A 27,054-nucleotide genomic window follows, 5' to 3' on the forward strand; every position below is an offset into this window, starting at 1 on the left:
TTGCTGGTTTCTGTGGACTAATTAATTGTATATAAACATAAGAAATATCCTGTGGGGTCAGCCCAGCTGTCCTTCTGCTGTTCTGCCTGCAGCAGTGAGAACAGGAGATGTTACCCAGAAATAATCCACAACTCTGGCCACCTCCTGCAGCCCATACCCAAAGTATTCCCCCAGCACTGACAGCTGCTGAATTAGGGATGTGAGCTTGTGCATGCACCTCTAACAGTTTTTGGTAGCTTTCCATATACCTGCTTTCCATGCATTTGCCTGGTCTATTTGCAGGCCATCCACCATCACAGCATCAGTGGGAGAAGGTGCACGTGTTCATTGCACACAGAGTGGAGAAGTGCCTCTCAGTCCTGCACAAAAGGCACTCCTAGGAGCAACTCACCTTGGGGAAATAGCACTGGTCTCACCTGAAATGTCTTTCTTTGACTCAGGTTGGTTGGATTTTTTCTAGGCTTGTTCAAACTTACTTTAAAAGTCTTCCTTGTATGCCCCTGTGTGTCCCCTCTCCAACTATAAACGCATTTATATTGCTGCATAAATTATGTCAATTTTTGTTTCTAATACCAAAAGTTGTTGCTACTGCAAGATTTATTTTGTTCCTTTTCCTGTTCCACATCCCCTTTTGACTTGTGTTTTCAAAAAAAAAAAAAAAAAAAAAGTTAATATTAGCCACAGGTACTTTAAATTGCTTATTGTTTACCATCCTCATTTTTCCCTTTCTGCTAATTTGAATAAAGTACTTACCTGATCCTAGGACTGTTTTTGATTGGTCCATTCCATGGAGAGGGATGAGCCACTATATGTTGAGTAGTAAACCATGTAAATTCCCTTGTTTATATTTTATATTTTCCCTGACTTTTTCCTCTTGCCACACACCATACTCTTCTAGGAGCACAATTAATGGCACAGCTCACCCCTTCCCCCTCCAGACAATTAGAATTGGTTTCTTACCTGGGCACACCAAGCAGGAAGATTTATTTCTTTTTGGCTGGCCATGTGCAAAGTGTGACTTGCATACTATAACTGCTTCTGGTGCTACAGCTGAGATCACTCCAGAATGAACCAGATGAGGAAACCTCTGCCTTACAGCTGTTATGATTATTTTCACAGCACTTCATAAACAAGGGCAGCATTCCTTAAGTGGTGTCTTTTTCACTGCATGGTGATAAAATACCATTATAAGTTAATCTGTATATGTATGTAATTTTAATTGTATGTGTGTTTCTTTTTTCCAGGAAACCTCATTGTAGATTTTTCTGATGCTGTAACATTCACACATTTTCCTCTACATGACCAGTGCCACTTATTAGCCAATGTATTGTGAACTTTTTGATATGACTCCAGGTGCTGATCCCTGAATACAATATGTCTGAGAATTTAAAAATGAAAACAATCAGAGCCAAGATAAATCAGTTAGTGAGTGAAAGTCTCTTAACATGGAGGCATATGAACACAGAAGGTATCAAATGTTGTTTTACATTAAAGCAACCTCTGAATGAGACCCTTCCAAGAAATAGCAATGCTGTCTTGCTAAAAACAACTTTGATCAGTCTGAATCTGTTTGCTCACTGTATTCCAAATTTAGCAAACACCTAAAATTCTCTTGCTGATACTTTTTCAAATGTCAGGATTCATTTCTTATGGTTCATATCCTCCTAAACAAGGTTACACAAGTCACAGTCTAGAAGTGACAGTTCTCTAGGATCGCAAGAGGCCAGGTGACACATACAAGTGGAGCTATTGGGCTTAAATCTAGTCATGGGTATGGCAGGTGGGCCCTGTCTAAACACGTGCAGTGTCAGTAGTGTCATATCTGTGGTGCTGGCTTGCAATCAAAGCTGTGCTGTCACACAGAACCAGTGCTCTATGGCACACGTTCTTTCTAACCCTGGCACCCAGTTAAAAGTGGGTTTGAATACAAACATCCTGTCAAACATATGCCATTTCATTTTTACCTTTTGTACTTTAGACACCTTTTAAGCATCTAGATGACCCTTTCCTAATATTTCACAGATGCAAAATGAAAGCATCAAGCTCTATCTACTTTTTCAACCAAACTTGGAACTAAAGAGTCTCAGTTTCCTCAGACCTGTGGCCCAAAACATTTGCTATGGCACGGGTCACAGTCATTCCTGTCCTGCTGATATTAAGCTTTTTCCAACATAAGACACTGTTTCCCACAGTCCTGGCAAGGGGACAAGAAGACATAAAGGGTAAGTAGAGTATTAACAGTTCATCCTATCCTAACTCTCCCAGATGTCTAATCTGAACTTGTAAAGGCACTTTCTACAGCCCATAGAGAGAAACAGAGAGCTGCAGTAGGACAGATGTCCAGGACAGGCAAAAGTGAATCAATTAATTTTGAAAGCTGCAAAGAGCAGCATGATCCCCATTGCTGAAAGTCTTATTTAGCAAAGCTCAGAAATTCCTTCTCCAGGCAAGAACAGAGGTCCTGTTAGAGCTACTGAGCATGCAAGCCTTGCTGAGAGACAATTCCTTAGTGTACACACTGGAGGATCCTCTCTCTATGTAATATCATTGTAATTGCAGATGCACTTAGGCTACATAATGTTCTGTGGACCACCGAGGATAATACAAGAGTTATTTTGTCCTGGAACAATAACCTGACAAAAGAAGAAACCAAGAAATACACTGTGAAGTACATTTTGATTTATAAGTTCTTCAATACCACTAAAGAAAGGAAAGTAAGTTCTTCAGAGGTCGTACATAAAATAAAGTAAAATAATATATTGTACTATTCAGTAGATGAGTTTGCATAATTTCCCTTTCAACACTTAGAACTGTCTACCTTCATGGAATTTCTTCTTTCTCCTCTTAGGAAAGACTGCAGGAGAAGGAAAAGATAATACATCTTAAGTTACACTCTGGTTTTAATGCTAAAGTTAAGACACAACTTTTTGCAAAAGAAACAGAAGACATAATTAAGGAGAGTGACTGGACAGAATTTACTTACAAGGCACCTCCAGGTAATCTATTTCCTGCTTGTTGTTGGGACATCCAATCATTTATGATAACTTGGAGAATTTCTGAAATCTCATAATTATCTTCTGCTACTTTTTTTTTTGGTATAGATATGTTACGAATATGATTCATAATACCTTGAGATATTGCAGAATTATTTCCTTTATTAGATGTGTTCAGATTCAGAAAACTCCAGCTATGCTGAACAAGATGTCAGTAAGACCCAAACACTCTTTTAATTTCCCTAGCAACTCATGTATCATAAAGATTGCCTTCTGTATCACATGATTTCAGCAATTTGTAAAAGATCAGAGATTTTAATTTATTTTTAAGTGGGTTAGTAAGGCTTTTGTGTCAATAGCAGATATGTTTCCCAGTTTTCACAGTTTAAAAATCAAAAAGGCCTATTTTTTCTCACATGCTTCTAGAAATAAGCCAATATAATGGGTTTGTAAAGGCAACCATCATGTTGTTTTAAGGAAATCAATGTAAAATAAACATGGCTCTTTCTTTTTATCATTTCTTTGTTGCAGTCTACATACAGAATCTTTCATGCATCATATATAACATTTCTTTTTTCAATTGCACCTGGCACATCAAAGCAGAAGCTCCTGAAGATATCCAGATCTTTACCTCATATAGGTAAGGACGTTTAGCCAATTGAGTATGAAACTATGATTTTGGATCTAAGTATTTTATTTTAAAAAACCTTATATTTCCTTCTCACAGACATGTAGGACAGGTTTTTGCATGCCAGCAATATATAAAAAATGCAAGGAAGAAAAACATTGGATGCTATATGAAAGAAATACATTTCCAACCATCAAGGAAAATAAATTTAAACATAACTGTGAAAAATTTGAGAAATAGCTCAAGAGAACTGTCTTATTACAAAGCTTTCACACCTCAGGCAATAGGTAAGTATTGTCTATTATTTTATATTATGAAAAGCTTATTTATTGGTCACTTCATGAAAAGCAAAAAAAGAAATAGGTGTGACAAAGTCGTAATATTAATTCTAACTATTTAAGCATTCATCTTAGTGTGAATGTTACACAAAGATTAAACAAAATGGATTAGGGCTAAAGGTTTTTTCATTTTTTTTTGTCTAATTTAATAACATTTTTATCTATAATTTTAATTAAAAGAAATGATAGCTAATATAAGGAAACAATATTTGTAAGATTTGCACCCTTGTTTCTCCATTTTTTTCTTTTCTATCCTTTTTTATAGTGCTGAAAAAGTGTGATTAAGAAAAAGAACATAAATAGTTACAAGCCTCATTTATAACCTGAATTTAAGAATATGAATGTTCTCAAACATTAGTAGCATTTTTATTTATTTTTTTTAAAGTTAAAAATATCTTGGCAGTTATTTTTAATTATCTACAGTTTTGAATTATCATATAAAATTACTTTTCCTAACTTTTCTAGGAAGTTTGAATTAATCTCATGGGTAAGAAATTCACCAGAAATTCAGCAAAGATTGCAGATTCAAATGCTTTTTAAGTCTTTAACATGTTGATCGTCTTCCAGACCTGTAACCTGGGAATCAGTCATAGCTCAAGGGATAGCAAAAATATAATTCAAAACTCTAAATATTTATTCTGAGCTAGATCTCATCTAACCTGTCCAATTTTAAGACATTAGAATTTTTTGCTTTACCTAAAATTTTACGCTGCAATCAGAGCCAGTTATAATTCGATATACGACAAAAGGATGAAATTAAATTGCTGCCTATTCTTGACATCCTTAGAAGGGAGAATGGTCTGGCAGCAGTATTTCAGAGGTGAAACAAAAACCCTGCTTCTTACTCTTCTCATGGCTCCTGGTGTGCGCCCACCCCCAGAGGCTGCTAGAGCACAGCAGCTGCAGGGCTCTGTCCTGCTGCCAATCACCCTCCCTGCCCCTCTCTGGCTTTTCTCATTCTGCAGCTCTGTCATCCCCAGACCTCACTGACCCCCTCTGCAGAAACTTGCCATGCATTTCTTTCTCTGCCGGGAGGGATTTTTCAGAAAACTCCATCTGGAGTTCTTCCTTTCAGAGAAATGCAGCAGCAGCTGAGAAGGACTGAGGATGCCTGAGTACTGGGCACACACTCAGGAGCAGTGCTCTAACACTTGACATACTAAAAACAACTATAGATTTGTTTATATGAATCCAAGGCTGAAATCCTGAGGACCCAAATGTCCCTTGCTTCCAATACTGTACTTCCTCCAGAGCAAGTGCTTGCTTGCTCCTCTGTAGGAGAAAGAAAGAGAGATATTTCTTAAGCATCTGCAGAAATCTTCATATATTGAATCAGACAAATTCTCTGAGCAACAAGTTGTTCTGAGAATTGTGGATGCCCCATCCTGGAAATGTTTAAGGACAGGTTCAATGAAGGTTTGAGCAACCTGATGTAGTGGGAGGTGGCCCTAGCCATGGCAGGATATTTGGAAATAGAGGATCCTTAAGGTCCCTTACAACCCAAACCCTTCTAAGATTCTATGAATTCTGTGAATTTCTAACGGTCCCCTCTGTAACTCCTCTCTGAGATTAAATTCAATTTTTATAAAGTAATAATACCAGGACTGTGGGTAGACAAAACACATGTATACTACATGACATGGAGACAGTGGCAAACTCCTCAGCACCAGCACTGGCTCTGGAGAGGGCCTTGTTCTCCTTCCCACTCTTTCTGCCTTTCCTAGAAAGATGCATGAAAAACCCCAACTATGTCCCTTTATTTTGAGGCACTCACTGAACAGCAGCTTCTAAGAAAATGTGTCACTCATTAGAATGTCTTCCTTGGGTGTGGCAAACTCCAAAACACTCAGCTGTATATTTTAAGGACTGATGCACTTTCATTTGTTTTACATCTGTTGAAATATGAGAAAGAGCATAAGGTACAGAAGGTCTCTCTCTGCATTTTATTTTTCAGAGAAGCTGAACCCGCCTATCAACGTCTCAGTTTCCCTTGAAAACAGAAGTATTAAAATTCACTGGAAACCTCCACCTACTATTGGTTCAGCAAGGAAAAAGTGTTTTCTGTACCAAGTTAAAATAACAGATCATAAGGTAATCAGTTTCTCTGGTAGTACACTTAGTCTGTACAACATAACTTCCACAAAAACAAGGCATCCCTTGAACTTAACAGAATTTAATCTCAAACAAAGTTTAAATAAATACCATTATCTTTAATGAAGAATGCAACTTGTCTTTTTTGGTAAAAATGAAAAATCAATATATTTTATTAAATCTTTCAGAGTCAGGCTTGCTTTGAAGTGAATTTGAAGTGTTTGTCTTCTATATTAAATTTGAATTGTACATTATTATCACATAGACCATATTAACTTTTTTTCTTATAGAAAAAGAAGTATTGTCTGAAAGCTAGGAAAAGTTATCAAGTACCATGGGAAACAAGGTTAGAATTTGAAATGCTGGTTCAGGCAAAACTCAGGAATAAGGAAAATCCTATGATTAGGAAATACAGGTCAAATACGTCAACACAAAATAAGGAATTAAACTATAAGAGTCAACACAGAAGAAAGAAGGTCTGTGGATTGCATTGAACCACAAACTGAGTCAATCATTCTGTGTTAGACAAAGGTCAATTGTTAAAGTGTCCATGACCAGCATGTCACATGTAAGACACAGGTTGTGATTAATTTGCCTGTCTAGATGCTGAGTTTCTCCTGAAGTTTCATATTGTGCTTTGGGTACCACAAAATATTAATAGACACCAGAACTGGAAAAGCCTTAAAGGGAAGAGAAAGAAGTGACATGGTGCACAGGCTCAAATCCACACCACATCAGTCAGTATGAGGAGAACAGATCATGCTTTCCTAACACCAAGGAAACAAAGATTCCATGTTTTTTCATGTATGAGATTCATACTTTCTACTTCTTTGCAGCCTTCTAACATAACTTTTAATTTCTACAAGCAAGAGTTCTCTCTCTTTCTTAATACTTAGAATTTTAACATTATTTATAGAAGTTTGCTTCAGTATTTAAAAGTGATTAGGGATTATTTAAAGATCCCTCTGCTTTAAATTCCACCACTCCATGTTTGTGCTTGATCTTTTGTAGTGATGTGCTTTTATTCGTGGGCACAATTAAAGGTGTTTCAGGATAGCCACAAAAACAGTGGACATCCTTCAGCTGAAAAATGAAAGATTTTATTATAGCAGAGAAGCAAGGGTAGCATACTACCCACACCAAAATGTTGAAACTTGCACTTCTATAGTTACTGTGTTCATCCTATATGTGGTGTGATAAAAAATGAAAGGGGAATCAGTGTTTTCAAAATCCTAATGGTACCTCCTTGCATCTTATCAGTTCCAGTCTCTCTTCATGTTCAGTTCTGGGTTTTAACACAGATGAGAGTCAAATTGTAGCTGGCCATAAGAACTTTTTCTGAAAATCTCTTCCTACTAGTTAGAGATATAAATAGTGATATTTGACATTCCTAGTTTATATTTATATTTGTTTGAACTGCAATGCAAAATATTTTAAAGTAATCCCCTAAACCTCTCTTGATAGATTGCAAATGTCACTGCAGAGAACTATAAGTATCCATTTCATAAGCCAGCAAAAAGATGTGCAGCACAAGTGAGGGTAAAGAAAGAGATTTGCATAGCAAACAAGATCTGGAGTGAATGGAGTGAACCAGTATTTATTAATGATGGTAAGTAATGTACTTACTACTCATAACTGTTATCATGGGTTGCATTAGTACCATTCAATGTATTTACTTCATTATTGCCTCTTTTCTTCAGGCTGCTATTGGAGCATAACTCAACCTAGGGGTCCATGGCACACCCCAGGCTCGCACAGCTCTGCCTCAGGGGAGTCCTTAGTCTGAGTTCTATTTTCCTGGCCTTTACAGAACTCAGGACAGGAGTTAAGTTACAACCTGACTCTTGACAGCCTTTAGGAAATAATAAATTGTCAGCAGCTGACCAGGTCCTAACACCATCATACCTCCACCCTGTTGCCTTGCCCTGCAAAGGACAGTCCATACATCTCTAAAAATACTTTCAACTGGAGTTAGCAAGCCAAGAAATCCACAAGAGTCATTCATCAAGACACATAGTCTTTAAGGATTAAGTCCAAAATGTCCCTTATTACACTGGTGGATAATGTCTTATCTTACAGAGACAGGAAATGGTTTAGCTCTCATTTGAATGCATGGGCTCTGGCCCCAACATCTCACTTGAGCACAAAATAAATAGGAGCCTTGCAATACGTTTCCTTTAACCTCTATGAAGAAAGCACATAACAGTGTGTGCTTACAAGGGAAACGTGCTTTCCATGATGAGAGAAATGTTTCCACACGCAGAAGGTTTATGCCATCAGGTTAGGCAGAGGGGCAGTTGTACAGTGGTGTGATGCTGTATTTATAGAGAGAAACTTGTGTGTCAACACACACACACACAAAATACAGCATTATGGGTACTAAAACAAAACAAGGTAAGTATTATTTAGCACAACAGACTGTATTTTGGAATATGTCCTTTTGATTTTTGAGCTTCAAATACATATTTATCTGAGGACAGGAAATGCTAGGTGAGACATAATTATTTTTGAAATGGGTTGAATGTAAATTCAGTTATAGAGTTTACTGGATACTGGCTGCCAGCTCTATCAGATGCCTCATTATATCACACTGGTCTGCTGAAACCTTTTTTGGCCTAAATTAATTCATTTAATTTCAAAAGCATTACACTTGTGAAATAGCTAGAGAAAGAAACCTAATTGAGCTTCATTTTCATTATGGTGAAGGAGAGAAATTTTCAGGCCATAAAAGTCTTGAATTCTTCATTAGAGATTCCCCTTTCTTCTCATTAAAGACAGTGTCTAGGACCACAGCATGGCCTAGGAGGGGTCTGCCTGGTCTGTCTGCCTGGCATCAGGTCAGACACATCTGTAGATATGGAAATCATGTGTAGACGGGGGAAATCAGAAGAGGTCCTCTGGGAGGAGGCACGTAGATTTACTTGTTCCCTGCCAGCCTTTCACCAGAAGAAGGAAATGGAGTAGAGCAGTCACCCATTCTGGTTCCAGTCTACCAAACCTTGCTCTCTGCACATGCAAGTCTCCTTTAGCTGTTTTCAACACTGCTACCTTCCCAGCTTCCTTTACAGCTGTTGCTGAGGTTCAAGAATCACAGCAGGTTTCCTCCACTTCAGAAAAGTTTAGGATGGACAAAACCCCCATGGCAAATAAGCTGTAACATCTGCATGTGTTCAGTGCAGCAGGATGATTTACCCGGGGCTATATTGCACATGTGGTGCAGCAACTCCCCTCCTTCCTACTCAGGAAGGATCAGTGGTTTTATAAAATGAATCAATGGAGATATTCCATTGGAGGGTCAGGTGCTCAGCTAAATCTCTTTATATACCTACTTTGAAGCTGAGCTAAATTTTTCTGTCCATTTTACTCTGTATTCTGTGGAAATTATTCTGTCTGCTTCTAATTGGAAACATGTTTAAAGGAACATTATGCAAGTAACCTAAAAAGAAAAACATCCATTCGATATTTTTGTTTTGAAATGTGTTGATTTTTCTAGTGATACAGAATCTCTTTCTACTGAAATTCTTGAAGAAGCATGGCATGACCTGCTTTCTGTTTGCTTCTCCTTCAATTCTACTGTTTCATCTAGGAAATGTGCAACATTTCTTTTAGAATGCATTTTAAAAAGGCATTTTAGCCTTCATTTAAAAAAAAAAGCTGAAACATCAAAATAAAATAACATAATTCAAAACATAACTAAAATATTTGTTCTGAAATGTTCCTTTGACATGAAAAGAATTTGCTAATTTTCTCATGAGGAAAACATTAATTCTCCTTTAGAATTAGCATATGCCCTTGAAAAAAACCCTCACAATTTAACCTGAACTGAGCTGTTTACTATAGAAACTTTCTGCTAAAAAAAGATATGTTTAATCAGCTTTATTCATATGTAGAAACTTGAAAATAATTGGTCTAATTTTTAAAGCTGATGAGCATTCATAGATCACTTTGAAGTTTGTAGTAATTCAGAAGTGTTCTGCATTTTGCAAACCAAGGCACTTGTTTTGGTTTCAAAGTTCTGTTATTTCTGTCAAACTTAAAGTATTTGCATTTGAAAAAAAACCATCATGAAATTTGTCTACCCAAAAGAATATATGTGCTTTTTTTTCTTGCTGCTTTCCAAAATGCAAGAAGTAAGAAAGCAGGAGAAGCAAACTTCTTTGTGGTTCAGCTGATGATAAGAAGAGGACTTCCTCTTCTTCTGGGTGTGTGCATGACATAAGGTTAGCAGAATGATGCAGAGAAATGACCACAAACTAAAAAAAATCTTACTACATGGTCCAGAGTTGGTTCAGAAGAAGTTTTCTGAGCCCTCATCTCAGACAGCAAGAAGAAAGTAACTTCCTTTTCATCTTAAAGTGAATAAAGAGTAGTTTTGTACTTTAAAGAAGATAAGGCATATTCGTATAAGTTCTACCCACAAGTTTCTGAGTTTTGTCTTGGTTTCATATGAAATTTGTGGAAATATATGGGTTCAAGCCCAGAACTTTTATTCTTTTATACTTTGATTTTAATCTAGATTGATCCTAAAACCATCGTTTAACTGGCCACACACTATAAACAGTTCTATTTTAAGAGCTGTCCTTGCCTGTTTTTCTTCAGAATACTTTGTTAAAACCAGTCCAAACTAGCTGTGGTTCTGAAGCTAGATATTAAACAAGAAATAAAATTTTCCAGAAAAACATAGCTCTGAGTCAACCAAATACACTGCTATTTTGGGTATTTTGGAGGAAGTAATGCAAAGTACATAGCAGTAGTATTTGTTGAACAGTATAAATATGTATTGATGCCATTTCTTTAGGACTGTGCCAAGAAGGGTTAAAAAGGTAAGTATAATAGAAACCAAATGCTACTTCTTGTATCCAAAATAATATTTTGCTTGACAAAATGCTTTTATTTTCATTTTGCCTTAAATCAGTTACAGCTGTGAAGCAGTGAGGAAGCAGAAGCGGGGGACCCATGGTGTGTGGAGATGGGAGGTGGGAGTGGGAACTCAGGAGCAGCTGGAGCAGCAGAAGCCCCAGTGTCAGATGGACAGAGGGTTTGATATCCAGAGGAATCAAGGCTGTGTGGAAATACCCAGTGGCAGGACAGGCCATGCCCAGGCTATGAGAGCAGAATTCCAGGAAAAGGAGGGAATGGAATGAAGCAAGAAGTGCTGGACAAAGTCAGCAGCAAGGCTGAGGGCTAAAAGAAAGAAGGGGAGGAAGGAACAGTGCTGAAATCAGAAGCCCTTTTCCTCTAAAGATTTCCCCAGGAAATGTTTCTTTAAATCTGTGACAGTTCAAGGATAGAGCAATATTTATGAGTCTATATGTAATTAATCAATGTAATAAATAAATACCCTAGATTTTCCCATATAATTAACATTTCTTTTCCCTTTTTTTTTTTTTTTTTTTTTTTTTTTTTTTTAAGAAAAGACAGTGGATATCCTAATGCTAAGCCTTGCATTGTTTTGTCCTTTGGTTTTCCTTGGAGGTCTGCTGATATATGCATGTAGAAGGTAGTGTATATTTCTGATGATTGTATAAATTTTTGGTGGAAGAGGGGTCAGGATGAGAGTAAACCATACAATGGATAAAAGTCAAACACAGATTTTCTCAAGAAGCAGTTAATTTTGCTTTTCTGACTATTGTTCTAACAAACTTGTGCTTAATGTTATGACCTAGTGTAAGACACTGACACCTGTAATTCTTCTCTCACAGCTCCTACCACAGTCCCCCACAGACCCTGTCTCACACCTTATTCTCTGATGTATTTCTGACACTATAAATGACATTTTTTAATCTTACTCTGACAGCAGCCTCTCTATCTTTATTGTGACTTTACCTCATGCTTTCACAGGTTCTGCATTCAAGGCCACCTGTATTAATGAGACCAAAGATGAACTGCATGTCATGCTGTCCAATTTCATTTCAAAACCCATGGGTGTTGTGAAAGCAGTTTGTCACTCTAAACTAGAGAGTTTACTAGAAATAAAAAGGGGAAGTCAGGCTGACGGAACGAATTTCCTTTGTTGTACTATTAATACCATTAGTAGAGCAAAGAGATAGTAGTGGCCCTACACCCACCAGCAGTTAATGCTCTCTCTATGCCACTACTTTTCTGCCTGGCAACATAGCTTGTCTATTGAGAGCTGCCTATGGCAGCAAAGGCTTTCGTGATCTGAGAAATAAACTTGTCCAGGATAGGATGATAACTCAAGATACCTTAATACTAGGAAGGAGCAGTATGTAAGTGGAGCCTCTATTGAAAGTAAACTTATTATTTAATTAGTGATTAATCATTATTGATTTGTATAAAAGAAGTTATCAATTTTAAATTATGGAAAGAATACATAGGAATAATTTTTTAAGGTACAGACACAGTAGCATACCACAAGTTCTCAATTTGCTTGGAAATAATATTTGTGTATAAATAATAGGTTTTTTTATATGCATCCAGTCCTTTTAAAACTGTTGCAGGTTAGAAACCAATTAGGTTAAGAAGAGCTATGGAAAATGTTTATAAAAGTGAAAATAAAGAAAAAAAGAGGTTAAATGGCTTTAGAAATAGTAGATGCCTGTCTTGGAACTGGAATATATATTACAATGCATAAATGTCTGATCTATTCCTGCAGACAAGAATAGTTGTGTGCCTGTGTCACTGTCTTGCAGGTATAGATGCCTGGAAGTTTTAACCACGCCTGTTCCACATCCTTCAAATAATATCAAAACATGGTTAGCAGATGAGAGTCACCACCAGGTAGTGTGTCTTTTTTCTCTGACCACATTGGCACGCATGATGTGACTTGCAGTCAGATGGCACAACATTGCGTTTGGGGCAGCATGTAATTAAAAAAAAAAAGGAAAAAGGTATGTACAGCATTTGTAGTGAAGCCAGAAGAGAACAGAATGTTACAGGACAATGATGTCACTAGACAGGATGGAGAAAATCCTCAGGGGACTAAAATATCTAGTGTGCTCAAAGGTGTTTCAGCATATCCACACTCAGTGGGCCAACATTTTAAGGAGTGATCACTCTGAGTCCCTGAAGAATAGTCAGTTATGGGATGTTATACATGTAAACATGTCACAGCATGTAAGCAGTAATCAAGGGGAATTTTCTGTGGCGATCTGCAAGTCATTGGCTATGCAGTAGTAAATGTGCACATTCTTAGAGCAGGAAGGATTATGCATTATGCACAATGCATAAAATATATCCTACCTCAGCTCTGCCCTTGCCTCAGCACAAAGCCACATGCAGAGGTGTTTACATTGGAAGAGCTGATGCACTATGAGTTAAGGTGCTTACTTATCCCATGCCGGGTTACAAGTCTTCAGTCAACTTGGCAAAACAAGGACTAAATATTGACAGAAATTTGTGACTGTGGTTAATGGAGCTCCTTGCCTTGCACAGTCAATGTTTCTTACTGCTGTCATTGTGTGAGTTGCAGGGAAAAATGTGCTAGTCAGGCAGTAGTTTAGATCTGTGTAACTCCAGAAAAGCTACACAGTGTACTATGTGCTAGAGGGCACAGCAAGATTGCTCCTTACCTGGTTCTGCAACACATGAGGAGAAGGCACAGGTGTGTCCAAATTTTGGTTTTTTTTGGTTGAAAGCACCATTGAAATAGAAAACTGTAATGAGGATTCCTTCTGCTCTGTGTGCTCAAAATATTTGTTCAGAGCCTTTGCAGGATTTCTGTAAATTTTACTCTAGCCTTCCATATTATTGTACTTACACTGCAATATCAAAATATCTACTAATAGAGCATCCAGCAATTTAACTAGCAATTTCCAGTGTGTTCCCTTATGCTGTTTGCTTTCCCAAGAGAAAGATGTATGTCTTCCAATACTGTGTTTTGGGTTTTTTTAAATCATATATCTATGTAATTGCAAACTGTGAAAGAAACCACAGATCATCTCAATCCAGATACCATAATTTGAGTTGTGAGGCAAGAGGAATGGGTTGTTTTGTTTAATTTTATCTTCTCAAAACAAATTTATGAGGAAAATGATGTGCATATTCTATATAATCAAATGACACATTATAAGATTGAAGTGTTTTGAACTTGCACCTGGACTTCATTCCACAAGCCTTGGGCTTGGTCTCAGAGCAGGCTGTGCTCCTCTTCACTACACTCATCTCAGAAAAGCTCAAGAGGTCCAGAACTGGCCTGAGGCCAAGTGTCTTATTCTCAAGATTCAGAATAATTTCTATGACACTTCTGGTCAATATAATTTGACCAAATTTGATGCTAAAGGTGCCATATTGACCCTGAGGTCAGCTGGTTAAAGAGTATATTTATCACCTCTTCTGTGCTAAAGTCCTTCCCACCCATTTTTACCAGTAATAGTGAGCAAATCAACTCATTGTGGCTATGAATATGGGCTGGCAGAATACAGAATCATCACCATCAGCTTTATATTCTGTATCTCTCTTCACATTAGAACTCTGTAAGCTGCTGTGTAGGGGTCTTTGTACTCAATATATAATCACCAAAAACTATATTTAATGTAACTGACAGAGAAATAAGCTATTTCTGTCCCCAAACTATTACAAACACTGAATAAACCTTTGACAGAAGACTTCAGCATAGCTGGGTATTTACTTTCTACAAGATAGCAACAAATTACTGAGACGCCACGGTGATCTTTTGATTTAAGCGATTGTTGATGGCACAATGGTCATATCAGCCTGGAGAGTGCCAGGAAAAAACATTAAGGCTCAGAACAACAAAGCAAATTTGCTTGTGAGCAACTTGTAGATTGAGAGAGTAATTAATATAATCTTTGTATTCCAGTTGCAACAGAGTAAGTAATATGTACTAATCCCAGATATATGCCAAACAAATTGATTGCTTTTAAAAATGCACAGAATTTTTAATACCAATGAATGCAGATTTTGTGTATAATGTAATTTTTATCCAACAGCAACATATGTCAATGCAAATGGAGATGCTCAGGGGTTACTCTGAGAACACCAGAAGAGAACAGAGATGAGAACATTCGACTACCAGAAATGTTTGAAGAAATTTCTGTTAGAAGACCTATAGAGATGACATGCCTTTTTTATCTGCATATCTTTATCAAGCATACCTTTCTGTGAGGTGGACAATATTCTAACAGATCAAAGAACAGCTGATGTGGGAGTTTGTCTGATTCCAGTAACTTGAAGTACTTTGCATTCTTGACAGCATGCAACTCTTAAAATTAGCTTTGGATCACAAAGACAAAGCAGTATCTTGCACTTTGTCTCTAAAAAACCTGATTTTCATCCCAGTAAAATTAGAGCATCTCAGAAAATATGAGCTAATATTGAGGTCCATTTGTCTTAAGATTATATTAGAGTTAGCGTTTCATAATGCTGCAATAGCTTCCAAGTACTCTCTGATAGAAAAATTCCTTTTGAAGATTGGCTGTTCATACAAATCTCATACTAGTTATTAACAAGTGGCCATGAGAAATGGTAGAAGCAGTAGATGCTTCTGGAAACAGCAAGAGAATGTCATAAGTATTCTCTCAAAAAAAAAAAAAAATCCCTTTCTGAGTCACTGCATTGTGTAAACACACATCAAGCAGAAATAAAAGATATGTGTGAAGACAAGGTCTTTTTATGTTGTGGACTTTGCAGTTGGTAAAATAAATATTTAGAGAAAACTTTAAACGTGGTAAAGAAAACAAAGTTTTCTGCAGTAATGTGATTTTTTAAGTAAGTTTAACTCAGAAAAGTTATAAGTTCAGAACTGACAAATTTTTGCTATTTATTTTTCCCTGTCCTTTTAAAGAATCTTTCCTACTGATTCCATGAGATGATGAGCTATGCCAGTCCATTTTTAGGTACACAATCAGGGCAGATTATTCTAACTCTTAGCTGGGACAATGTTTCTTTGACTAGAAGAGAATGAACTGATTTTGTAAGGAAGACATTTCTTTTTGAAAGTGGGAAAATCAAAACAATGATGGACATAATTTTTTGAAAGGTTTGGAAGATACCTGAAAATTACTTGCTTTCATTACTGGTAATTTTTTCCATGTCAGAATAATATTGATAGGAAAAAATAAAAATATAAAAATTTTGCTTGTGCTTTTGAAATATAAGGTTTCTAAGATACAGTTTGGTGCTGAGTCTTGATTCACCTAACTGTGCTTTTTGTTTTGATAAAAAGTTCACAATGGAGAAGATTACACTATTTCTCCTTTATTATTAAGAATGGCTGGTGACAACAGGAAAGCTCAATATAGAAACATCTGAACAATAAAAGGACTATAAATAACTTTGTTTTCTGTAAGGTCAGGTTAATGACCTCAAAAGAAGAATCAGCTTTAGTAGGTAATGTTACATTTCCTCTTGCATTGTACTTTTCACAGAAGGTAAAGGTATTCTTACCTTTGAACATCAGTGCTCTCCCCTCCATACCTGTCAGTCTAATGCCCACAAAAATCCTCAGGCAGAATTAAATTTGAGATATCAGGTAATGAGTCAAGTTTCAGTGGATAATTCCTGTAATATCTCCTGTGTCTTGAGTGTTGAGGGGAAAACCCTCAGTCAACATAGTAGCTTATATTTTGGATGACCGGACATCATGTCTGTGGGCAGACAATACAATTTATCCCGTGGTCCAATGTTCAGACTTGTTTTCTCAAGAAGAGGAAAAAATTCTCTCTTTCTGATAAAAATCATTAGACAAGGTATTTAGAAAGTGTCATGAAATTACAGATTCCTTTCTTGGTGAGGATATAGAATGGATAAAATTTAAAAAATCCCAATATAAATGAGGTAAGAGGGGTAGAGAAGAACTAAACTGGCCACTCACATCTGGAGCACAGATTCATAGAGTGAAATCAGGTGACAGTGAATATTATATTGTTCCTTAAAAATATATATTTTTATACATAAATTTTATATAGTTTTGGCTTGCAGTTCTTGAAGTCCAAAAGCAGTGCCAGGATTTAAGACAGATTAAAGAAATTTTATTATTTTATTTGAAAATAGAAGAATTAAATAGAATTCTTTCAGATTAAAATAGCTTTTTTTTACAAGAGGCCTTGGTTGATACACAGAACTTGCCCACATGAGCATGACAGCGTCCAGAGACACATCACATAAAACATTATAATAATATCAGTTGTATCAAAAAATTAATCCTAAAGTCCAAATTTCATAAAACAAAAATCCAGTATCTGGAACCTTACAAGAAATATTTGACCAGCATATTCTCAAAATAGTATAACTTTTCCTTAAAATAAAATATTATTCTAAATATATCCAACAGCTCTTCTCCAATAGTGGATTAATCTGCAATACATACAAAAAGAAAGGTAATGATCTGACAGCAAAATTTATATATTGCTGGCATTAAACACCTCAGTCTATGCAAAATACTCAGCACGTTTGCTGACGACACTGAGAGAAGTGCTATGGTTGACAGGTCTGAGGGATGGGGTGTCATTCAGAAGGACTTAATCACGCTCTAGCACCTCGGCTATGGGAACCTCATGAGGCTTAAGAAGGCCAACTACAGCAGGGAAGGGATTTCCCCCCTCCACTCCATTCCTATGAGGTGCTACCTGAAGTCTTGTGTCCACTTCCAAAGTCCTCAGCACAGGAGAATCACAGACATGTTGGAGCAGACCAGAGGAGAGCCACCAAAATGATCAGGGAGCAGAAGAATCTGTCCTAAGAAGAAAAGCTGAGAGGTTTGCGTTGTTCAGCCTGGAGAAGAGTTGATTTCAGGAAGACTTTATAGCACTTTTTAATACCTAAAGGGGGCTGACCAGAGGGCTGAGGAGGGACTATTCACAAGAGCAAGGGTAGAATAAGGGGAAATGGAGGCATATTTAGATTAGCAATTAGGAGGAAATTACTGTGAGCATGGTGGGGCAGTGGAACAGTTGCCTAGAGAGCTTGTGGCTGCCTCAACCCTAGTGGTGTTCAAGTCCAGGTGGGATGGGCTTTGAGCAACCTGGTGGAACGTGTGGAATGTGGAATATATTCTCATTCATGGTGTGGGTTTGAAAGTAGATGGTCTTTAAAGGTCCCTTCCAATCCAAATTATTCTATGATTTTCTGAAAATTCTACTCATCTTGGCTTGCTTTCTCCTGTCAATGAAGCTCTTGCTTCATTGTGAATGAAGTTCTTGCTCCAGAAAAATTACATTCCTGTGTATAAGGCTTTACCTTCTGATACTGAGGTGGGATCTGATGAGACACTGGGCAGTGCATTGCATATGGATTGCTCTTCATCTTCACTTATGCATGCACAGAGTCATAAAACCTGGTGATATGTTATGGCTGTCTGGTTTTATGCTTTCAACTCCAAGTCCCTGCTTCAGTCAAATACGTATAGCACACAGGCACTCAGGGCTCAGGGCATTATTTAGAGTTCATGTTTTTCCTGAACATCAGCAACTGTGTAGATAGCAAACATACCTTACTGAATATCCTGAAGGAAAAATAGCCCATTCTCTTTGCTTTTAAAGGAGAATGATGGGAGGAGGATGATGGGAGTCAGCAAAGCAACCTTTGGCCTTGGGACCCAGCACAAAAGCTCATCTTGTTGCCCAACACTGCTATGTGCTCTACAAACAACCTACTTCCAGTCAGAAATGTTCCTCAAGTTTTCAAATTAGTTTAATTTGGACTAAGTCTGTTGCTTTAATTGCACTGAGAGAATTAAAAAAATACACCTCGTGTTCCAACTTGAAGACTTGTCCTTTATTAGGGTCAAGATACACTACAAGATACAAGATTCTAATTTTTGCTTCCTCAGGTTTGGGTATCTAATCAAACAGAACCAGTCATGGCTCTGGGATATTGAGACAAAATCTCCATCAGTCTCAGTCTAGAACAGGTGTCCAAAACAGGATGACCACCTCTTTTTTTATTAGACACTAGATGATGATCAGACTCAGAGTACATGCCTGCATTTTCTTGACTTAGTTATTCTTTCTTTCTCTGACCTAGTAAAAGGAGATATTTTGGCCAAAGATCTTGGGAATTACAGCCTTTGCATTTGGGAGTCTTCACAGCACAGTTAAAGATGTCATATTTCATATATCATAATGTTTCAGACCAGCATTATATAGCCAGCAATAGCAGTTTTGATCAGAAACACCCTTGTTCAAGTGCAAGGGCAGAGAAACTTCTGCCACACTATTTAGTCTGAAGCCTGGGTTCAAAATTTTATTCTTGAATGAAAAGAATTAGTATTCCAGACCATACAGCATTATTATTATATTTATATTAACTCACAAAATTAGTTTGGATTCAGCAAGCTGTCACTTTGCATTCATATAGATTAAACATAATTACATTTTAAAGCTTGTTTTGGCTTCTGGCTGTCATTTGGTTTTTTAAGCAATGACAAAAATGAGAAATAGGGTGATTAGGTAAATATTCTAGACCACAATAGCTAACAAATACTCATTTCATCCTTGATTTTGTGCAGAAGGCTACTATGCAGGAAGCCTTTCTCCAGTTTTTAAACTACTTGCTACAAGATATTGAAAATGTACACGTACTCAAAAGGAAACTTGATAAAACTGTGAAAAAAATATCTATCAAAGACTTTTTAGATACATTGTCAACTCTTCTGACTCATGTGGTTATTTGTTCACAAATTGCAAGACACAGGGAGAATACTGAAATCCTCTTGTTGCTTTCTCCCGGGCTCCTGCTACAGGCACTACCTGGGAGAACATGGACCACTGGTCAAGGTCGGAGATACCTTTGGAGCATTTGGAGGAATTGCTGAGGCACTGTATGTCCTTCCAGACTGAGGGCTAATCAGCTCACTGCTAATGTTGAAATCAAGTATGCAACCTCTATCTTCAGGAGAATAGCAAAACTTGCCACCCAGCTAACACCTAAACCCCAAAACCAACAGAACTTTGTGGCTTCACAAAGTCTTCCAGTCCATCTTTGCTAATGAACTTCATCTTCCAGGCAAACTTTATTCGCCCAGACTTTCAGTGATAGTTTGGCAAGGGTCTTTATCCACTTGCATAATTTTAGTAGTATCTTGATTCACAAGGGTTTTTTTTTAGAAAAAAAGTTTTATTTAAAACACACAGGATGGAAAAGCTTTAAACCTGATCCCTTTTGGACATTTAATAAAAAGAAATAGTGGAGTATATATCATGGCCTGTTTCAACATTGGCAACAACAGAAAGAGATGGACACTAGCAAAACTGTGCCCATTTTATGCAGGCTGGGGAGAATTTACAATAGCATATACTCATTATACTGTTAATACACTCAGCTTTGATTCATTCTAAACCTGCTCTACTTGACTCAAGAATTTGGAAAGTATGAGGTGTTCAGGGTTATACAGAAATTGTAAATTATTTGCATCCTTACATGTTTATTTTTTTTTTTGTGAAAACCAATAAAAATAAAATAAGAGAATATCTGTCTCATAGATTGCACATATTTTGGGTTCCTTGAAGTTGAAGATAGTGTCTGTTACAGGAAAGGGCTGTGCTTGGTTAAAAGGCTAGTGCTGGTAATTTGAAACTAAGAGTCTTCAAAATAACTTGTTTGGGGATTTTTTCTTGTTCCCCTCCTGCCCTAATTCTATCCTAGGGATCTGTAATAGAAGTGTTGATGAAACCACTTTACTGAAGTGGAAAGCAGGGCACTGCTGGGCTTCGTGGGAGCATGGACTCGCCAGGGCCACTCCACTAGTGAATAATATGTTGCTTCCCTCCCAGCTCTAGAGCAATGGGTTAGATGTACCAGCACAGGGGGATTTGGGGTAGAGGCACACTTCAGGTGATTAAATTAGTGAAAACATGATGATTATCAGACCATGGTGATTTTGGACTTAGTAAGACAGTATGTCATGTGGTCTCTTTAAATGCTGCTTTTCGGAACATCTCAGCCCTTGACTTGGAGCAATGCTGATGAGGTGATACATTGAAACAAATGGGAATCTTTCTTGCTAGAAATAGACCTTTCCGCTTGCTTTCTGTGTGTGTATGTGTACATTTCTTTTTTAAGTGTGACTGGAGTTTAAACACTAGGTGTCAGTCAGTCACCTCTCAAAGGCATGCTCTGAAGCTCTAGCACATTCATCTCTGGCAGCAAAAACATTTAAAGAGATAATGTACAATAATGTGCACGTTAAATAATTACAATCATGCAAAAGTCAGGTGAGGCAATTATTCCATAGGGCTGTTTAGACAGATCCCAGATATAAAGAAAACTCTTTTGTAGGAAGAGACTTGCACACTCTAGCCTTGAATACTCTGTTGTGAGTATTCGCACTGTCATGATAAAATACTTGTTAATCTGTTGTCTAATGTTGCAGGTGACCAATAAATTCCTCTTTCTTTCACCCATTCTTCTTCAGCTTCTGTAGCATTTCTAAAAAACTTGTTTTTCAAAAGAAAACACACCCATTCTGACCTGTGGAGGTTGCTCCCCACAAGGCATCATTGGCATATACAAACTTATGCCTGCAGCAAAGCTGCTGTGACAGATGAGAGCTCTTTAAGAAAAAATGCTTATATTGCCAATCATTTGAGTATTGCTCCTTTTGGCCAGTTTTCCAAACATGAAATTTTCAGAGTGTCACATTGCAGTAAGAGCTACTGGACTTAATAGAACAGGGCACCTCTACACTGAGAATCTCTAGTTTTGTGGATCTGGATTTTAGTGATCCGGTACCTCAAGAGATGCTGATAACAGACCTGTCTCTGTGGAATAATGATATATCAAGAGGAACTGTTTGCTCAAGCACTGCTGTGTGACTACAGACATACTGCTTCAGGACACAAACTCATAGTCCTCTCTCAGCTCCCAGCACAGATATCTAGGATATCTCTGCTCTGTGACTTGGGCACATTGCATCACGGACCTGTCCCAAATGCTCACAGCTCCACCAGATGTCAGGACACATATATCCTCTGGGTCACTTAAACAGTTTCTGTAATTTGACTTTGTAGGTATTGAGGTTTTTTATTAATTACTTCAGCTACAATTTGATTCAGTAATCTCAGCAGTCCTCCAAAAATCTATTAGCTATTCTTGAAAGTCATTTACATGCCTTTCATTCCTGGAATCATATATGTGTGTAATTTCAAATACTGAAATATTAAGACAATGCCATTGTGTAGCTTGAATCTAAACCTACTCTAGAGTGCATGAAGAAATGCATTTTAAAATATTATCTTTATTCTTTTACACATATATTTAAATCACTGTATCTCTGCTGTGAGCCTCGGAGGAGGAATGTCTTTTATGATATGCTGACTCCATAGTACACAATTTTCTTTACCCAACCTGTGATATTCCAGGTTGCTAGGCTTATACTTCTTTTGACTGTCTGATCCTGGAGTATTAAATATGGGATTAGTGTAGCTGCCTCCATGTGTCAGTCCAGAGATTCAAGGACCACTGAGTGCATTATGTTAGAGAAGGCAAGTAACAACTTCCAGACTAAAATAATAGAGCTGGATTTTTTTGTACTGTCTATTTTGTGAGAGAATTCATCCATGTGTAGGGCTCCTTCACAAGAGCAGTTGCCTTTCAACCCATTCTTCACTCATCCTGACAGCATAGATCACTGCAGAAGGTGAGGGGACTGGAGAACCAGATGTCTAGATCATCACTATGTTTGAATCTTTTTTATTTTATTTAGTTTGTTTGATCTCACATCAGGGCTTTAGATATTTTTTTTCCTGGTGAGAGAAAGAAACAGCAACAAATGAGTTCCTCATCTACATGCCTCTCTTCCTACTGTGATCACTTTCTTGTTCCCTTTACTTCAGGGTATTTTTGCAGCTGCACATCATGACGATGGCCACAACAGCTCCTCAAATCAATGAAAATTAGATATGTTTGTACAACTTTCTACTAAGATAAGAGCTGCCCTTTGTGGAGTAACAAGGAAACACCTATACCCAGATTCATTTCACTTAACTAACTTGCATCTGTTAGACAATCAGAGCACTCCCATATCCCATGGAGAACAACAGACACCACCAAAGGTGGTCCCCTTTGCTTCATGCTACACGGGGACAGCTGTTTTCTTCTACTTTTCTCCCTGGATTTGCAAGACTTCCCTATTTTTCCCACTCTTACTGCAAGAGCTTTAGTTATGCACATAAGCTTAGTTAAAAATAAATAAGGGAAAAGCACTAGTTATATCAAACACATACATAGAAAACATAGTTAAAAGTGTAGAAAATACAAAGATGGAGGGAATATTATAGTGATGAAGGACAAAATGGCTCTCAGGTGCCCTCTGTCTTCAGACCTGTCTTCTTACTATATATACCCACCAGTTTTCAAGTTCTGTTATTTTTATAATTCTTTTGTGAACTTGCAAGACTGATAACCATCATAAAAAATGTCCTCCTTAGTGCTTAAAATGGTCATTTATGACTCTGTCTGAAGTCAGTCCAGAAAAGTGGGTGAATTTTGAACTAACTTTCTGCTTGAAGCCTGACTGGATGTTGTCTTTGCCTCACTTGGAACCAGAGCGTGTGCTACTAAGCTGATTTGATCTATGAGATGCAGTTATAAGCAGAAATTATATCCTTCCAAATTATCATGTGGATCTTTTATTGCATAGTGGCTGTGCAAAGCTCAATTTGGTGTTTTACTGCTGAAGTAGAGCAAAATAACTCTTCCATAACAAAAGAACTCTGCATTCTTTGTTGATGGGGACCCTTTCATGGTTATGAAGGTTGAATGAACTAGACAATCACAGTCTGCCCTATCCCTTCATTACAACTTTTTTGATGTTTGTGAACACTGAATATTTGTGATATTTGTGAACACTATTCTGAAAAACAATATTATGAAAATGCTAAGCACACGCATATGATCTGACCTGTAAATATGTTGGTTATATTTATTTAATTCAATTTACTCAGTCTCATGCTTACTAAGCAATCTTCAGCTACTAAGCTGATTGGTATGTTTCATACTTTTTAGCCTTGAAGATTAAATTTTATTTTGTAATCAGTAAAGAATAAAAGAATTCACTGATTTTTTTTTTAAACTCTATATAAGGTCTTTCCTTAAGTAACACTGAATAAAAGGGCTCTCTGAAAAACAAAATCAATTGCTTTACAAGGCATCTAAAATCAGGAAATTGTCAAGGAAACCAAAAGAGATAAACATTGAGCTGCTTGGAAATAACATGTTTTTTTTAAATATTTGCTTTAAAAAGCATGTAATGCATTACTGTGGTTCCACACATCCTAAAGATGTGTTCAGCTCTGTCATTAAAATATAATATTTGCACTTCTGCTGAATGCAAATAAAACAATTATGAAATCTTTATGAGGGTACACCAACTTTGCTCTCAAAGAAATGGATAGCAAAGTTCTCACTGAGTGCATGGAATTTCTTTATTTCATTGTAACACTGGGAAGTACATAGAATTCTTGAAGAAAGAACTGGCTGTTCAGTACAGCAAGGTAGAGACTGATATCAGAGTCCAGTCTCATCCACAGAAGGAGGTACAGGTAGGTGCCACCTGAGCATGACATCAGAATGAAGATATATTTTTTTTTTGGCTAAAATAGCCAGTGTAATTGTGTAACCAGGAACTATTTCAAAACAAAGCTGAAGGTCTTGAAACTAATGATATTTAAATAATGCAGAATCACACAGTACAATTAAGTATATTATCTTCAGTTATCTAGCTGAGGTTGGTTGTCTGAGGTTTTATTTCTGTTTTGTTGCTTTTATCCCCCTTTTTTTCCAAAGCCAGATGATACGTGATATAAAGCAGCAATTTGATTTGTTGAATCATAACAAAAACATCCTGTCATGACAAACTGATGGTCTATCTACTTTTTTCTGATGTTGTTGTATGGGTATGCTTTATTTTCTAGTTTTGAAGAATTCTTGGAATTGCTGAGGTAAAAAACCAGCAAACCAAAATACATTATAAAAACATTGTAAAACTTCAGGGTGTAACAGTGGCTCAAAAACTGCCTCCAGGTTTGTTTGTCCAATCTAGAAGCAAAAAATACATCTAGAAATTGAAAGGCAACAGATGTGAAGCAGCTCGCACCTGAGAAGGAACTATGTGGCTTAGGATCCTTCAGCCTGGAACAGAAAAAGTGGAAGGACAGTTATACAGGTTATAAACTAAACAACTGGCTATAAACTAAGCAAATCAGATACTTCTCTTCCAACAACATGCATTGCTAATCACTGAAAACTTTTAGGAGTGCCATGAATGTTGATGAGCATGGGTTCAAAAGGTGGTTCAAAAATCGCATCCAGTAAGCCTCAATTAATCAAGAACTCTCAAACACAGTTCTGTAACCCAACAAGCCACTGAGCTACTGTCCTGATTTTGGCTGGGATAGGTTTATTTTTCTTAGCCAACCAGAGGGGTGGAGGTTGCATGCTACATTTCTTACATTTCTTCCTTTGGCTTTTCCAGGTGTGCCAGCTGGAGGATTGGTTGGTACAGCAGTGCCAGGAATCTTCCTCACCTGTACTGGGTCCTTAGCTTTGGCATGGAGTTTTTCAGACTGGGTATGGAGGGGCTAAGGATCTGCCCTGTCTTCCTGGGGTTTTTGGGTGACAAATGCATGCTTTCCCTGGGAAGGAACAGAGAAGATATTTGGAACAGAGATCCTACCTCTTTTTGCTTGTACACCTCTTGGCAAGGAGAAGAAAATATACAGTCTTTGAAGTGTAGATAGGCTTATCACCTTTGATAGGAGTATAAGTAGGTGTGGCCTGTATCTTCTTCCTGGAACCTGTGCAATGAAATGCTGTAGAAAGTTCCTAAAAATGATGGTCATTAAAATATAACCTGGCACAGTAACAATCAAGAACAGCCATCCGTGATTTTGGGCAGGGACGCATGGCCTTCTGTGGCCCTTTTAAATGGCCACGCAGGCAGGGCTGATGCTGCTGGGTTGTAGGTGCAGGTGCACCACTGGCTGCAGCAGCTTCTGTCTCTGCATGTGAATTCAGCAGTGTGTCACCCAGAACCAGTGGGCACATTTCATCTTTTGACTGCCTCCTCTACCTCCTTCCTTTCCCCTTGAAAAGTGCTGCTTGTGCATGAATCTATTTTGTGCAAAACAAAACTTTAAACTTGCTCAATGTGTTCTGCTTTCTCTGTTTTGCTGATTGATAAAGGAGATAATAAAATTGGAGATAAGAGAAAAAAGAAAAAAGTTCTATCTTGATCTGTTTGGTTTTTTCTCTGTAAGCAGTTTGTATTATATGTCACTAAACTTTCCTTCTCTTTCTTAATGTGACATTAATTTCAGTAGAATTTATGTTTCATTTCTTATTGTCCAGTTTATCATACCTATTAATCTGAATGTATTCATCCCTAATTTATGATTGTATTTCAGCACAGAACTGAGATAGATCATGAGCCTGACTGACAAGATGTCCATGGTGATAGGGGTGGCAGAGATGGGTTGCAGCTACCCACAGCTCTTCTTGAAGCACAAGGTGGGCTTCTTCAATCAGAAAAAGAGTGATGAAAATATTGTCTTTTATAGTTTCATGGCTGATAACTTGAAGGATAGGGAGAAATACAGAAAAATCCCACTTTGCAGGCTCGCATCAAAGGCCACAATTTACACCAGGGTAAAGTAAGACAAAGTGGAAGCAATTCCATTATAATATTGTTTTCCACTCACGTAGAAGTGCAGGGAATGAATGCCTGTGCTGAAACACACTGAGCATTCAGCCTGACACTTCCTTATCTGTGAGCTTTGGTCCTCTTGTCACGTAAGTGAACCAAGAAAGCCTCTGCTCTGAAAGCCACTCCGTTAAAGCAACATAAATGGGTTTATAGGGGAGAGGGGCAGAGAAGTAGCAGAGGTGGGAAGCCTGTACTTATTGCTTCTAAATCTCTTACAGATAGAATTTAGAAGTGCTTCTTAGCTTTAGAAGTGGTTTTAATTGGCAATGCAAACCGACAGACGTGACATTCCTGCCGTTTGTGAGTGTGCAACCCCAGGAAGACCTTTTTAGTTAGAATCTCCACAACTGATTTTTATGTCTACTCCACATCACTGAAGAA

General features: G+C 37.5%; 1 protein-coding gene across 4 annotated transcripts in view; it reads left to right on the forward strand.

Moving 5' to 3' along the window:
* LOC110479348 (interleukin-5 receptor subunit alpha-like) overlaps nt 1-26,275 on the forward strand; it is a 41,237-nt gene extending 14,962 nt beyond the window's left edge. For 3 of the 4 annotated variants that reach the window (XM_085582328.1, XM_085582339.1, XM_085582335.1), the window contains 11 exons: nt 283-440; nt 2,023-2,222; nt 2,560-2,714; nt 2,849-2,996; nt 3,525-3,633; nt 3,721-3,908; nt 5,914-6,050; nt 7,515-7,659; nt 11,463-11,550; nt 12,704-12,791; nt 14,963-26,275. In XM_085582328.1, the coding sequence (XP_085438454.1) occupies nt 2,120-2,222; nt 2,560-2,714; nt 2,849-2,996; nt 3,525-3,633; nt 3,721-3,908; nt 5,914-6,050; nt 7,515-7,659; nt 11,463-11,550; nt 12,704-12,791; nt 14,963-15,031 (1,230 nt within the window). In that variant the 5' untranslated portion in view covers nt 283-440; nt 2,023-2,119 and the 3' untranslated portion in view covers nt 15,032-26,275. The remainder of the gene's footprint in view (nt 1-282; nt 441-2,022; nt 2,223-2,559; nt 2,715-2,848; nt 2,997-3,524; nt 3,634-3,720; nt 3,909-5,913; nt 6,051-7,514; nt 7,660-11,462; nt 11,551-12,703; nt 12,792-14,962) is intronic. The other variant, XM_085582333.1, reaches the window with a different exon arrangement.
* Nucleotides 26,276-27,054: the final 779 nt, after the last annotated feature.

The sequence above is a fragment of the Lonchura striata genome, chromosome 1 (genome assembly GCF_050655825.1).
Source record: "Lonchura striata isolate lonStrDom1 chromosome 1, ASM5065582v1, whole genome shotgun sequence".
NCBI classification, from domain to species: Eukaryota; Metazoa; Chordata; class Aves; order Passeriformes; family Estrildidae; genus Lonchura; species Lonchura striata.